We start from the raw sequence: 15683 nt of genomic DNA on the forward strand, positions 1-15683 counted from the left end.
ATGAAACACAGAATCCTATTAATTACTTTGCTTTTAATGGGCCAAAACTGGGTACCTTGCTCACGGTTCCAAATCTAAAGCTAACACGGTCACTGGGTCATGCCCTCCTTTTTGAAGGGAAAACCAAAACATTCTTAAACCCGTTTATTCATATTCAGCGACCGAGATTTGCATATGAACGTGTCAATCTCCAATGCTGTTTAGTCATTGGTCCAAACTGTCAACTACGTCACTTTAGTTCCCCCTTTTCAATCGTCGCTAGGATTGGCTGATTGTTTGGGTGCTTTCGATTCCTATTGGTCAAATCTCTCACACCCATTTTCCACTGACCAAATCCATCCAAGTTGAAGGTGAAATTATTTTCCTTCTTCGTCCATTAGACTGAACAGCGGTTTGTCCCCGGTTGTTTTTCCGTTTTCGCTAACATTCCGCCACGGTAACATTCATCATCATGTCTTTATTCGGCGAGGTTCCCCAAGCCACCCCAGTGGCGGTCTTCAAACTGTCGAATGATTTCAAAGAGGACCCGAACCCCATGAAGGTGAACCTCGGAGTTGGAGGTAAGAAACATGATAATATGACCAGTCCCCCTTTCTAATTTCCTTCATTTTATCACTAGATTCAAATACTTTCTGCAGAACGAACTTCACGTCAGGATAGGCAACCGGAATGAATAATTAATGTATGTGTGTTATATTAAACAGAGTAAAATGTAGACAAGCAATACACATTTCAGAACAACTAGTCGAATAAGACATGAGAGAGATTACGAATTTTGGCAAAGAGTTTTATTTATAGACTAATACACTTGAAACAAATAGCCAAACCAAAAACTGCAGACTACTAGGTCCTCCCCCGCGATCAAACCTGAACACTGCAGACTACTAGGTCCTCCCCCGCGATCAAACCTGAACACTGCAGACTACTAGGTCCTCCCCGCTATCAAACCACAAACTGCAGACTACTAGGTCCTCCCCGCGATCAAACCACAAACTGCAGACTACTAGGTCCTCCCCGCGATCAAACCACAAACTGCAGACTACTAGGTCCTCCCCGCGATCAAACCACAAACTGCAGACTACTAGGTCCTCCCCTGCTATCAAACCACAAACTGCAGACTACTAGGTCCTCCCCGCTATCAAACCTGAACACTGCAGACTACTAGGTCCTCCCCGCTATCAAACCTGAACACTGCAGACTACTAGGTCCTCCCCCGCGATCAAACCTGAACACTGCAGACTACTAGGTCCTCCCCGCTATCAAACCACAAACTGCAGACTACTAGGTCCTCCCCTGCTATCAAACCACAAACTGCAGACTACTAGGTCCTCCCCGCTATCAAACCTGAACACTGCAGACTACTAGGTCCTCCCCGCTATCAAACCTGAACACTGCAGACTACTAGGTCCTCCCCGCGATCAAACCACAAACTGCAGACTACTAGGTCCTCCCCGCGATCAAACCACAAACTGCAGACTACTAGGTCCTCCCCTGCTATCAAACCACAAACTGCAGACTACTAGGTCCTCCCCGCTATCAAACCTGAACACTGCAGACTACTAGGTCCTCCCCGCTATCAAACCTGAACACTGCAGACTACTAGGTCCTCCCCGCTATCAAACCTGAACACTGCAGACTACTAGGTCCTCCCCGCTATCAAACCTGAACACTGCAGACTACTAGGTCCTCCCCGCGATCAAACCACAAACTGCAGACTACTAGGTCCTCCCCGCTATCAAACCACAAACTGCAGACTACTAGGTCCTCCCCGCGATCAAACCACAAACTGCAGACTACTAGGTCCTCCCCGCTATCAAACCTGAACACTGCAGACTACTAGGTCCTCCCCGCTATCAAACCACAAACTGCAGACTACTAGGTCCTCCCCGCGATCAAACCACAAACTGCAGACTACTAGGTCCTCCCCCGCTATCAAACCTGAACTGCAGACTACTAGGTCCTCCCCCGCTATCAAACCTGAACACTGCAGACTACTAGGTCCTCCCCGCTATCAAACCTGAACACTGCAGACTACTAGGTCCTCCCCGCTATCAAACCACAAACTGCAGACTACTAGGTCCTCCCCGCTATCAAACCACAAACTGCAGACTACTAGGTCCTCCCCCGCGATCAAACCACAAACTGCAGACTACTAGGTCCTCCCCGCTATCAAACCACAAACTGCAGACTACTAGGTCCTCCCCCGCTATCAAACCTGAACTGCAGACTACTAGGTCCTCCCCGCTATCAAACCACAAACTGCAGACTACTAGGTCCTCCCCGCTATCAAACCACAAACTGCAGACTACTAGGTCCTCCCCGCTATCAAACCACAAACTGCAGACTACTAGGTCCTCCCCGCTATCAAACCTGAACACTGCAGACTACTAGGTCCTCCCCGCTATCAAACCACAAACTGCAGACTACTAGGTCCTCCCCGCTATCAAACCACAAACTGCAGACTACTAGGTCCTCCCCCGCTATCAAACCTGAACTGCAGACTACTAGGTCCTCCCCCGCTATCAAACCACAAACTGCAGACTACTAGGTCCTCCCCTGCTATCAAACCTGAACACTGCAGACTACTAGGTCCTCCCCTGCTATCAAACCTGAACACTGCAGACTACTAGGTCCTCCCCTGCTATCAAACCTGAACACTGCAGACTACTAGGTCCTCCCCGCTATCAAACCTGAACACTGCAGACTACTAGGTCCTCCCCGCTATCAAACCTGAACACTGCAGACTACTAGGTCCTCCCCGCGATCAAACCTGAACACTGCAGACTACTAGGTCCTCCCCGCTATCAAACCTGAACTGCAGACTACTAGGTCCTCCCCGCTATCAAACCTGAACTGCAGACTACTAGGTCCTCCCCGCGATCAAACCTGAACACTGCAGACTACTAGGTCCTCCCCGCTATCAAACCTGAACTGCAGACTACTAGGTCCTCCCCCGCTATCAAACCGCCATAATAAAATGAAACGCAGCCTAATGTCATCAGCTGCCTTGAAGGACAAAAAAACAGCTTTCTGCTACTAAGAGCAGTGAATGTAGACTGAACTGACAACGGAGTGAAGAGCAGAAATCTCAACAAGCAAGCAAATCATAGCCATGAAAAATGTAGTGCGTATACGCCAAGTGTGGCTGTGCTAGTTGTAGATTATAAGAGTACATGGCCATTAAGACCAGGTCGTTCTTCAAGATGTTCAAACGTTCATAGATGACCAGCAGGGTCAAACAATAATCAGTGGTTATAGAGGGTGCAGCAGGTCAGCACCTCAGTAGTTAATGTCTGTTGATTTTCATAGCTGAATATTCACAGGTCGAGACAGCAGGTCCAGGACAAGGTGGGGGGAGAAAGAGAGGCGAGTTAGCGGGAGCATACATAAGGTCACACAGGACACCAGATAAGACAGGAGAATTACACCAGACTGACCCTAGCCCTCCGGCACATAGACTATTGCAGCATAGATACTGGGGACTGAGACGGGTGGTCGGCACAGTTAGCATAGCAAGGTCTATAACCTGTAGTTGGCAGTAATCCAAGGAAGTAGTTCTGTCACTGCCGTAGCAACAGACTGGAACAGGCCGGTAGTTGTTGATGGAGTAAATGAGTCATGGTCATATCAGTATTAGTTGTAGCTAGATCAATGGACCGTGGTCATAGAGCAGTTCACTCCCATTCACGCTCTCTACGCTGATCCTCTACGCTGATCCTCTACGCTGATCCTCTACGCTGATCCTATGAGAACTCTAGGTCGAATCCACCCCAGTAGTGGTCCTACTAGCTAGAATACACCCCAATAGTGGTCCTACTAGCTTGAATACACCCCAGTAGTGGTCCTACTAGCTTGAATACACCCCAGTAGTGGTCCTACTAGCTTGAATACACCCCAGTAGTGGTCCTACTAGCTTGAATACACCCCAGTAGTGGTCCTACTAGCTAGAATACACCCCAGTAGTGGTCCTACTAGCTAGAATACACCCCAGTAGTGGTCCTACTAGCTAGAATACACCCCAGTAGTGATCCTACTAGCTAGAATACACCCCAGTAGTGATCCTACTAGCTAGAATACACCCCAGTAGTGATCCTACTAGCTAGAATACACCCCAGTAGTGATCCTACTAGCTAGAATACACCCCAGTAGTGATCCTATTAGCTAGAATACACCCCAGTAGTGATCCTACTAGCTAGAATACACCCCAGTAGTGGTCCTACTAGCTAGAATACACCCCAGTAGTGATCCTACTAGCTAGAATATACCCCAGTAGTGATCCTACTAGCTAGAATATACCCCAGTAGTGATCCTACTAGCTAGAATACACCCCAGTAGTGATCCTACTAGCTAGAATACACCCCAGTAGTGATCCTACTAGCTAGAATACACCCCAGTAGTGGTCCTACTAGCTAGAATACACCCCAGTAGTGGTCCTACTAGCTAGAATACACCCCAGTAGTGGTCCTACTAGCTAGAATATACCCCAGTAGTGGGGTGGAACGGAGCCACTTCACACCTTGTGTGTGTTCTTCTTACTGGATCTTTGTGTGGTGCTGTTAATATATAACACTGCAGCGCAGAGGCCAAAAGGCTGAAGTCCTGGTGTGTGTGTGTTGCCTGTGACCGCTTGCTTGGCCTCTCAGGACTACAGGATTAGCGTTGAGAAATGCCATGACGTATTCATCTCATAATTCCACTGTCCCGCAGCCCAGGCAGGAAATTCATCTTCCTCGGGCCTCAGAACAACCGTTGTCAGGAGTTTCTAGGGTCTCATTATTGCTTAAGTAATCCCTTCCTGTGGCTGGAAATAGCCAAGATAACCTAGTGTTAGAATGCTCACATTTTTTTATTTAATTTTTTTTTTTTAACCTTTATTTAACTAGGCAAGTCAGTTAAATTCTTATTTTCAATGACGGCCTAGGAACAGTGGGTTAACTACCTTGTTCAGGGGCAGAACGACAGATTTTTACCTTGTCAGCTCTGGGATTTGATCTAACAACCTTTCGGTTACTAGTCCAACACTCTAACCACTAGGCTACCTGCCGCCCCAATAGAGGAGATGGACCCATGTTCACTTAGGAAAATATCTGTTTTCTCTTGAACTTCAGTCACAAATTAGGCCTCTTGCTCTGTTAGAAAGTGGATGTGAATGGAAGTATGTTTAGACTATTGCAGTCAATAAGTGAGCAGATAAGATCATGTTACAGACAGGCGTGCCCTCTCCTCATTAGCTCAATAACACTGTTAACTCAGTAAGTTACTAGTGTTGGCTGACTGGAGTTTAGGACCGCAGGGGAAAGTGTACGGCTGTAGTCTGACATTTGTATCGGGTTGTGTCCTGATCTGATTAAACCACTAAAACAAACCTTTGCAAAGTTGGAATTTTATTTCACCTTTATTTATACAGGTAAGTCAATTAGGAAACAGGTCGTCATTGTAAATAACAATTTACCAGGGAACGAGTGCAGCACGTATAACACACATGGGTTAAACAATATCATACAATTAACAGTCAAAAATACACATGAAGTTGCCCGCCAGAGACCTAAGGGTAGGGTGAGACCTAAGGGTAGGGAGAGACCTAAGGGTAGGGAGAGACCTAAGGGTAGGGAGAGACCTAAGGGTAGGGAGAGACCTAAGGGTAGGGAGAGACCTAAGGGTAGGGAGAGACCTAAGGGTAGTAATGCTCCTCCTGGATGGGTTGCTCACCAGGGCAGTAATGCCAGCTGCAGAGAAAGCCCTGGGGCCAGAGTTGGGCTACTACAAAATGTACAACATAAAGCAAACACAACTCTAGTAAAAACACTTATCTAGTAGGCTATATCAGGCCCATATATTGGAAACACTGTATCCCTCCTCAGCCGCTATAGCTAGCCTGTCTCTCCCCTCCAGCCTATAGGACAGATGAGGGCCAGCCCTGGGTGCTGCCCGTGGTTAAGAAGGTGGAGAAGATCATCGTAGCAGACAACAGTCTGAACCATGAGTACCTGCCCATCCTGGGTCTGCCTGAGTTTAGGTCCTCTGCATCCAAGATCGCCCTGGGAGAAGACAGCCCTGCCATCCAGGAGAACAGGGTAGGGTAGTTTATGAGGTTGTGTTGGTGGGTTGTGTTGTGTGTGCTCGATCATGCATATATTGAGCTGAATTTGCATTTAAATTAGTACCGGTGAGCTACATTGCTCTTAAGCAGTTATTAAGTCACTTATCTGGTGTCTCTCCTCCACCCCCTCGGTCTCTGTCGCTCTCTCTCCCTATCCCTCTCTCACCTCTCTCCCTATCGCTCTCTCTCACTCTTTCCTGCTCTTCTCTCCCTATCCTCCTCTCTCGCTCTCTCTCTCTCATTCTGTATGTCTGTGTCTTGCTCTCTCTGTCAGGTGGGAGCGGTGCAATGTCTGGGGGGTACAGGTGCTCTGAAGATGGGGGCCGAGTTTCTCAGACGCTGGTACAACGGGAACGACAACATGAAAACACCTGTCTACGTCTCAGCGCCTACCTGGGGTAGGCACACACACATGCGCACACTGGAATGACAAAATTAAACAGGTGTCTACATCTCTGCTCGTACGGTTGATCCGGAGCTGTATAATCAGACAGATATGACGTGGCAGGGCGTGCAAACTATCACAGATTACAAAGGGGAAACCCAGCCACCAGCTGCCCAGTGACTGGAGCCTACCAGACGAGCTAAATTCCAACACTGAACCATGCATGAGAGCACCAGCTGTTCCGAACGACTGTGTGATCTTGCTCGCCGTAGCTGATGTGAGTAAGACCTTAAAATAGGTTAACATTCACAAGACCGCAGGGCCAGGATGCGTATTCAGAACATGCGCTGACCAACTGTCAAATGTCTTCACTGACATTTTCAACCTCTCTCTGACCCAGCCTGTAATACCTACATGTTTCAAGCAGGCCACCATAGTCCCAGCGCCCAAGAACGCCAAGGTAACCTGTCTAAATGACTATCGTCCCGTAGCACTCACATCTGTAGCCATGAAATGCTTTGAAAGGCTGATCATGGCTCACATCAACACCATCATCCCAGACACCCTGGCAACAACAAATCTGCCACTCTGACCCTTAACACGGGAGCCCCTTAGGGGTGTGTGCTTAGTCCCGTCCTATACTCCTTGTTCACCCTCAACTGCGGGACTCCAACACCATCATTAAGTTTGCTGATGACACAGTGGTGATGAGACAACTTGACCTCCTCCCTGTAGGCTATTGTTACTCATCGTGTATTTATTCTTTGTTTTATTCTATTATTATTTACCTTTTTGTCGAGAGCGATGCGTCCTCCGAAAAACAACCCCACCAAGCCGCACGGCTTCTTGACACTGCTTGTTTAACCCGGAAGCCAGCCGCACCAATGTGTTGGAGGAATCAAATCAAATCAAATTTATTTTTATATAGCCCTTCGTACATCAGCTGATATTCTCAAAGTGCTGTACAGAAACCCAGCCTAAAACCCCAAACAGCAAGCAAAGCATGTGAAAGAAGCACGGTGGCTAGGAAAAACTCCCTAGGAAAAACTCCCTAGAAAGGCCAAAAACCTAGGAAGAAACCTAGAGAGGAACCAGGCTATGAGGGGTGGCCAGTCCTCTTCTGGCTGTGCAGGGTGGATATTATAACAGAACATGGTCAAAATGTTAAAATGTTCATAAGTGACCAGCATGGTCAAATAATAATAATCATAGTAGTTGTCGAGGGTGCAACAAGCACGTCCGGTGAACAGGTCAGGGTTCCATAGCCGCAGGCAGAACAGTTGAAACTGGAGCAGCAGCACGGCCAGGTGGACTGGGGACAGCAAGGAGTCATCATACCAGGTAGTCCTGAGGCATGGTCCTAGGGCTCAGGTCCTCCGAGAGAAAGACAGAAAGAGAGAAAGAGAGAATTAGAGAGAGCATATTTAAATACACACAGGACACCGGATAAGACAAGAGAAATACTCCAGATGTAACGGACTGACCCTAGCCCCCCGACACATAAACTACTGCAGCATAAATACTGGAGGCTGAGACAGGAGGGATCAGAAGACACTGTGGCCCCATCCGATGATACCCCCGGACAGGGCCAAACAGGCAGGATATAACCCCACCCACTTTGCCAAAGCACAGCCCCTACACCACTAGAGGGATGTCACCAACCACCAACTTACCGTCCTAAGACAAGGCCGAGTATAGCCCACAACGATCTCCGCCATGGCACAACCCAAGGGGGGGGGGCGCCAACCCAGACAGGAAGACCACGTCAGTGACTCAACCCACTCAAGTGACACACCCCTCCCATGGACGGCATGGAAGAACACCAGTAGGCCAGTGACTCAGACCCTGTAAAAGGGTTAGAGGCAGAGAATCCCAGTGGAAAGAGGGGAACCGGCAAGGCAGAGACAGCAAGGGCGGTTCGTTGCTCCAGCCTTTCCGTTCAACTTCACACCTTCACCCGGACGACGCTTTGGCCAATTATGCACCGCCTCATGGGTCTCCCAGGCGTGGGAATAAACCCGGGTGTGTAGGGATGCCTCTAGCACTGCGATGCAGAGCCTTAGACCTCTGCACCACCCGGCAGGCCTTGATATGTTATGTTATCTGGAGCTTCTGCTTGTTCTCTTAATATTTCATTAGTAGGTGATTTACAGCATGTTACTTTTTATTTTGGTCCATGGCTCTGCAATAGAGCCATCAAATCATTTCAGCTCATGTTACAAAGGAGGCCTATAAAGACATGATTTGGAAAATAATTCTCTATTAGGGAAAAGGCAGAGTGTTATAAAAACCTGCTCTACTGTTTGTTTCTAGAGAACCACAACGCTGTGTTTGCCAACGCTGGGTTCGAGGACGTCCGTCCCTATAAGTACTGGGACGCAGAGAAGCGGGGACTGGATCTTGGCGGTTTCCTAGTTGACCTGGAGGTGAGCCGCTGACCTCTGAACAGGTGGTGTTGACATGGAGACCAGACCGGCTCCCGAACTCTGAGCTGACCTCACAATAGTGAATATTTAATATCAGAAATGGTCATGTCTACCTTGAAAGTAAATTAGCTTTTTACACACTGTTGAAAAGATGATATGTTTAGCTTTAACGATACCAACTTCCTGTATCAGCTCTCAGTACTCTGTCATTTGGCTGTCCTGTAGTCTAACACTGACCTTTGACCCCGGTCCCAGACTGCACCAAAGCATTCCATCTTCGTTTTGCACGCTTGTGCCCACAACCCCACCGGCACAGACCCTACACACGTAGAGTGGATGCAGGTGGCTGAGGTCATGAAGGTAAGACTGTGTACACGCTATTATAAGAAAATACGTTTTTTTGGGGGGGCATGACATCTTTTGTAATTTCTGAAGATGTTTTAATCTTTGTCCTTTTTCTTTTCTCTCTCCCCCTCCAGAGGAGGAAGCTGTTTGTGTTCTTTGACTCTGCGTACCAGGGCTTTGCGTCAGGCTGTCTGGATAAGGATGCATGGGCAGTGCGCTACTTTGTCACCCAGGGCTTTGAGATGTTCTGTGCCCAGTCCTTCTCCAAGAACTTTGGCCTTTACAGTGAGACAGACAGACCCCCCCCCCCCCCACACACACACACACACACACACACACACACACAGTAAGATGCAGGGAAACATAAATGAAACCAAACTACAGTATTTATTCCTACTCCCACCTCTCACGTTTCACATTTCATTCTACATAATGTAATCTGTAAACTGCAGAGACCCAAAATGAAGATTCTGTCTCCTGTCAGATGAACGTGTGGGGAACCTGACCGTCGTAGCTCGGGATGCTGACAACGTGAGGAGGGTTCTGTCTCAGATGGAGAAGATTGTCAGGGTAACCTGGTCCAACCCTCCCTCCCAGGGTGCCAGGCTGGTCGCCATCACACTCAACACAGCTGAACTCTTGGCTGAATGGTGGGGACGCACACAGGTCCATTGTAGTGTATGCACGTCCAACAGTTCTACACCAGTGTTAAAACGTTGAAATCACAGGCGGCCGGTGGAACCTTGGTTGGGGAGGACGGGCTCAGAGTTAATGGCTGGAAGAGAATCAATGGATTGGTATTGACCACCTCAAACACATGGTTTCCACCTGTTTGATGCCGTTCCAGACATTACTATGAGGCATCCTCTCCTCAGCAACCTCCTGTAATTAAAATATATCCTCTCCATCTCTCTCTCTCTCGTTCGCTCCTTCTCCCATCCCTTCCTCTCTCTCTCTCCCTCCCTCCATCTTCCTTCTCTCCTCCATCCCTCCCCCCCTCTCCCTGTTGTAGGAAGGATAATGTGAAGACCATGGCAGACCGTGTGTTGTTGATGAGGGCTTCACTCCAGGCTAAACTGCAGGCTCTGGGAACGCCAGGAACATGGGACCACATCACACAGCAGATCGGCATGTTCAGCTTCACTGGCCTCAACCGTGAGTACGCGCGTATGCACACCTTTTTGTCTCATCACATACGCTGCTGTTACTGTTTATTATCTATCCTGTTGCCTGGTGACTTTATCACTACCTGTATGTACAGTACCAGTCAAAAGTTTGGTCACACCTACTCATTCAAGGGTTTTTCTTTATTTGTACTATTTTCTACATTGTAGAATAATAGTGAAGACAAAAACTATGAAATAGCACATATGGATTCATATAGTAAAGGGCCCTGCTAGTCTACACCTGTTTTGTTTATGAAGCATTTGATAAATACCATTTGATTTGTTCCTACCGTTTTAATATTTTGTCTCTGTCCAGCTAAACAAGTGGAGTACATGATCAAGGAGAGGAGTGTCTACCTAATGGCCAGCGGTCGTATCAACATGTGTGGTCTGACCACTAACAACATCGACTATGTGGCCGAGTCGATCCACAAGACTGTTGTCAACGTCATGTAGAAGACTACAATGCCCTTAGCACTGCCCCCCCGTCCACCAGCAGTGTGTGTGTATAGTGTATTAGACCAAGGGGGAGCAAAGTACGGCCCACGGGCCACATCCGACCCGCGAGACATTTACAAAAAATATATAGATATTTTTTTAATATTTTTTTCTCCCCAATTTTGTGGTATCCAATTGGTAGTTATAGTCTTGTCCCATCGCTGCAACTCCCGTATGGACTCCGGGGAGGCGAAGGTCTAGAGCCGTGCTTCCTCCGAAACACGACCCGACCCAGCCAAGCCGCACTGCTTCTTGACACAATGCCCGCTTAACCCAGAAGCCAGCCGCACCAATGTGTCGGAGGAAACACTGAACACCTGGCGGCTGTGTCAGCGTGCATGCGCCTGGCCCGCCAAACGAGTCGCTAGAGCGCGATGGGACAAGGAAATCTCGGCCTGCCAAACCCTCTCCTAACCTGGACGGCGCTGGGCCAATTGTGCACTGCCTTATGGGTCTCCCAGTCACTGCCAGCTGTGACAGAGCCTGGGATCGAACCCAGGTCTGTAGTGGCACCTCAAGCACTGCGATGCAGTGCCTTAGACCGCTGCATCACTCGGAGGCCCCCGCAAATTGATTTTAACAAACAATTGGTCCCCCAAGAAATGCGGCCCTCCATTGAATTTCAAAATCCCAATGTGGCCCTCGAGCCAAAAGTTTGCCCACCCCTGTGTTAGACCAAACACACAGAAGCCCCCTTCCTAACTCCCAGCGCACAACTGTATGCTGAGCTGATGAAGTCACTGCCGGTCTACAGATATATTCTATTTTAACCCTTAAACTAATGCACAAGGCAGCGTAACAGTTAAAGAGAAGTGTAAATAATTTGTCTGTGTGTGTCTTCATCACTGCTGCTTGCAGTGGAGAGATGTGTCATTTTCCTTTGACTGTTTGTGTTCAGTGGTGTCATGAATAAGCAGTCTGTGTCAGGACATTGTAGGTGCTGTGTGGTTCCACACTAAGGCACTGACCGGCTGTCTCTCGACACTTTGAGATGGCTTCCTTTCCTCATCTCCTTCATTATAACTGATGTTTCTTCCACCTGTCATGTTCAGCCAGATCAGTGATCATGGAGGGAAGGACACAAGAAAGGAGGTATGGAAAATAAGCTGTAGTGTTTAAACTATTGAGACACAGGCCAAGTGTATCTGGGTGTATTAGACTCGCTCCAGCAGTGCTGGTGATGATGCTCTTCCATTGCTTAATCATTTTATTAACATTACCATGTGATTAGTATTGCTGGGGTCGTTCTTGAATTGCGGTGGCATTGTGGCCTGGCATTTTGGCCAAAAATTCTACTTAATTATTCTATATTTTTTTTATTTAAATGTATTTTAGTATATCTTCCCATTCTAAATCAACTAAGGTGGCCGCTTAATGACATTATGATAACATTGTGCCATCAGTAGGAGCAGTAACACCAATGACGGTAACACTAATGAGAAATTTTAGGTTAAATTTTAGGTGATTTTTTTTCTTCTTAAATTGATGCAACATATACTCAAATCTAAAGTCATTTGCTCTTTGAAAATCATTTTTTTATATGATTCATTTTGCTCACAATGTCATTTCCCCTCATTTTAAATTGAATAACACCGAGGGACACTTTGGATTTCGTGATATCAAAGTATCAATGGAATCCTCAAATTTCTGACATACAGGGTGTGATTAATGAACAATTCTCTTTAATATAGACCCCTCCCGATAAGTTTACCACTGGAGGGAATGTTCAAGGGTCTTGTTTATATTTGCAATGAGTGATTGTCAAGGCTGGAACACTGAAGACAGACACCTGAGGGACAGACGGACTATTTTAAAAGAAATAGTTATTTTAATAGCCTCCTTTTGTTTTTATTGATGTATACAATACCATTTTTTTTTCACTTTCTAGCATTAAAAATAATACAGACATCTAAATCCCCAAAACATATCTGTACAACTCTACACATCACGACTGGGACAATCCAATTTTCTTACCCTAAGTACTTTAAAAACAATGCATAAACAAAGTTTTGCAGTATAAAAGACAATAAATATGTTTTATCATTGATAAACAGTTAATGTTTTTGGTTATATTGATGTGTAACTATTTGTCATTTGTGTTTTTCATGGTTGCAAGAGATGCAAATACCACCACAATTCAAGAACGACCCAGTTAGGATGATTCCATTCCTATTGTAAAATGCACATTCCCTATTCTGTTTGACTTACCACCTGTATAGGTTTTGAGAGCAAATGTCGCTAAATCTTAACTGTGACCCAAGTAAACAGTATTTGACTTGGAAAAAGTACTAGAGTGAAACAATCAATTGACCAAATCAGTCACGCACTAAATATATGTAGGAGAGATGTAGGACGTTATATTTACAATCATGTTTATTTTAGCGCAAGGGGACTTGAAGTAAAAATCCTGTATTACCTCAGACCTAAGCTCTATGGAGCGCTCTGTTGGGGAAGCTGTTCTCAAAGTCCCGGGGTGTGTTCAATAAGGACAAATAGGACTGTTCTCAAAGCGTTCTCAATCAGAGAGCAATAATCACTTTTTTTTCTTTTTTTTGACATTTTAATTAAGGGTCTGCTCAATCAGTCTGTTCTGATGCTATCTCTGTCTGTAGTGTTATTATTGCACTAATATCAGTAGCTACCATCTCAATGATATACATCTGATGTTCAAAATTGCACAAATGAAATGCGCTCACAGCTAGTGTCTGTAAGTGAATACCAATGTATTTCCAGGGACTTTGACTCGAAGCCTTGAATACATGTCTACACACCACCATGTGTCATAGTCATGCTGATACAAATGCTGTAACAACATAGAAACAACCCGGAATCAAAACAGGGGTTTTATGTGGTTATCCGTGCGTGTAGTGTTTTGACCCAGTCAGTATAGGTCACTGCCCTCCTGTTTCTCACAGTATGTTGTAATTCTTATGTTGTAGGAAAGTTCTTCTGAGAGCCAGGATAGAAATAATGATATTTTGTTTGTGCAAGTTCTCTTTTTTGAGTGTTTCTCATGACATTGGGGCTTGAAGTGCAGGAAACAAAGAACACTGTCAATACAGGAGTCCAGAATAATCTTTTTATTGAGGAGTTTTTAAAACATTCATTGGGAGGTCTGATATCCTGAACCCTGATATTCTGAAGATCTTGTAAACCATTGAACCATCCCTAAATTCCCACATTCTGTCCCTTAATCTATATAACAGAGATGTTGATATAATGAGATCTACAGTAACATTCAAAAGCTTGGATACACCTATTCAATGGCTGTATCACAACCGGCCGTGATTGAAAGTCCCATAGGGCGGCGCACAATGGGCCCAGCGTCGTCTGGCTTAGGGTTTGGCTGGGGTAGGCCATCCATTGTAAAATACGAATTTGTTCTTAATTGACTTGCCTAGTTAAATAAATAAAATAAAGATGTGTTATTTCATAGTTTTGGGGTCTTCAATATTATTCTACAATGTAGAAAATAGTAAAAATCAAGAATAACTTTTGAATGAGTAGGCGTGTCCAAACCTTTGACTGGTACTGTATGTCTCCACCCTTACAATGGGATTTGTCCAGAGTGTAGAACGACGGCTGTCCGTCTGTTCCTCTCTTTGGATTGGTGGATACATCCCGTTACTTTAAAACTTTTTAGAATATTTGATGAGGGTTGTTGACGTCAACCGCCTGTATTCAATGGAGAGAGATGCTATGCTGCTGGCCTCATGTCATGAATATGCATACCCATCTCGAGACGACTCTGATATAAAGTGTTGTTTTTCTCAAAGTTGACGGGATTTCACGTGTCCTACTTATATCAGTCTCGTAACAACCTAAACATTACGAAACTTCGATTAGATCAAGTAAACCTCAGGTAGAAAATAAGCCATACATTTTTTTTGTTAACCAAATTCAACACACTCATTGACCTCCATACAAAAACTCCTCGCTTGGTGGGTGAAAGAAACAAAATAGCACCACCTGCTGGAGAAGACAGATTTGACCCAGTTATCCCTCTCGCTTTGTCTCTTCCTCTCTGATATATATATATCTGCTGAATCTCTGTCTCCCTCACCAATAAATATCTTCTCTGAGAGCATGAGACTGAGTTGCTTAGTTTCTCTGTTCTTTGATTTCTTCAGCTCAGCTATTTGTCAGGTCATAAGGATGTGTGTGGGAGGGGCAAAGCGGTTCAGTGGAGTCCTTACAGGCAAAGCAAATCCGTGCCACTGAGTCTCCCCATAGATCACGCCCATGTTTGTGTGCGTCAAGGAAAGCAGTGGCTTGAAGTCAGAGTGCGTCACATCTCCTCCCACCTTCCCTGCAGTGCAGCGCTGTGACGCAGGATCTCTCTTCATTTTGTCTCTCCTTTCCTCCCTCTTTCACTCCCTTACTTTCTACTTCCCTCCCACTCTCCCTCTGTATATGCTGTCTGTAACTCAGTCATCTGTCAGTCTTGCACAATACAGAGCAGCTCATTCTAAGCTCAGTCTAATAGCAGCTAACCAGCAGTGAATCGTGACGGTCCCAGGCTGGTTTTAGGGAATTATTATTGCTACAGATTAATAGGACAGAGCCCATTGTCGGACTACCTATATATTAAAGTAAGGGCACTATAAAACCTCTTCCTCGCTCTATACATCTCTAACTCCAAACCCCTGTGTACATTGGCATACATTCCTATCAAACAACATCCATTCCTCTCATCTGAGCCTGTTTGACTTTACAGGGGTGTCTTTCTGTCCTTGAAAATGTAACATTGTCCTGATATCCTG

General features: G+C 46.0%; 1 protein-coding gene across 1 annotated transcript; it reads left to right on the plus strand.

The window, feature by feature from the left end:
* The first annotated feature begins 299 nt into the window (after positions 1–299).
* On the plus strand, positions 300–15010 carry LOC106589763 (aspartate aminotransferase, cytoplasmic). Its single transcript, XM_014180090.2, has 9 exons — positions 300–560; positions 5893–6074; positions 6375–6498; positions 8799–8911; positions 9167–9271; positions 9391–9541; positions 9741–9906; positions 10269–10411; positions 10739–15010. The coding sequence occupies exons 1-9, from the start codon at positions 452–454 to the stop codon at positions 10876–10878; spliced, it is 1233 nt and encodes a 410-aa protein (XP_014035565.1). The 5' UTR covers positions 300–451; the 3' UTR covers positions 10879–15010.
* Positions 15011–15683: the final 673 nt, after the last annotated feature.

Source organism: Salmo salar, chromosome ssa28, assembly GCF_905237065.1.
Source record: "Salmo salar chromosome ssa28, Ssal_v3.1, whole genome shotgun sequence".
Classification (NCBI taxonomy): domain Eukaryota; kingdom Metazoa; phylum Chordata; class Actinopteri; order Salmoniformes; family Salmonidae; genus Salmo; species Salmo salar.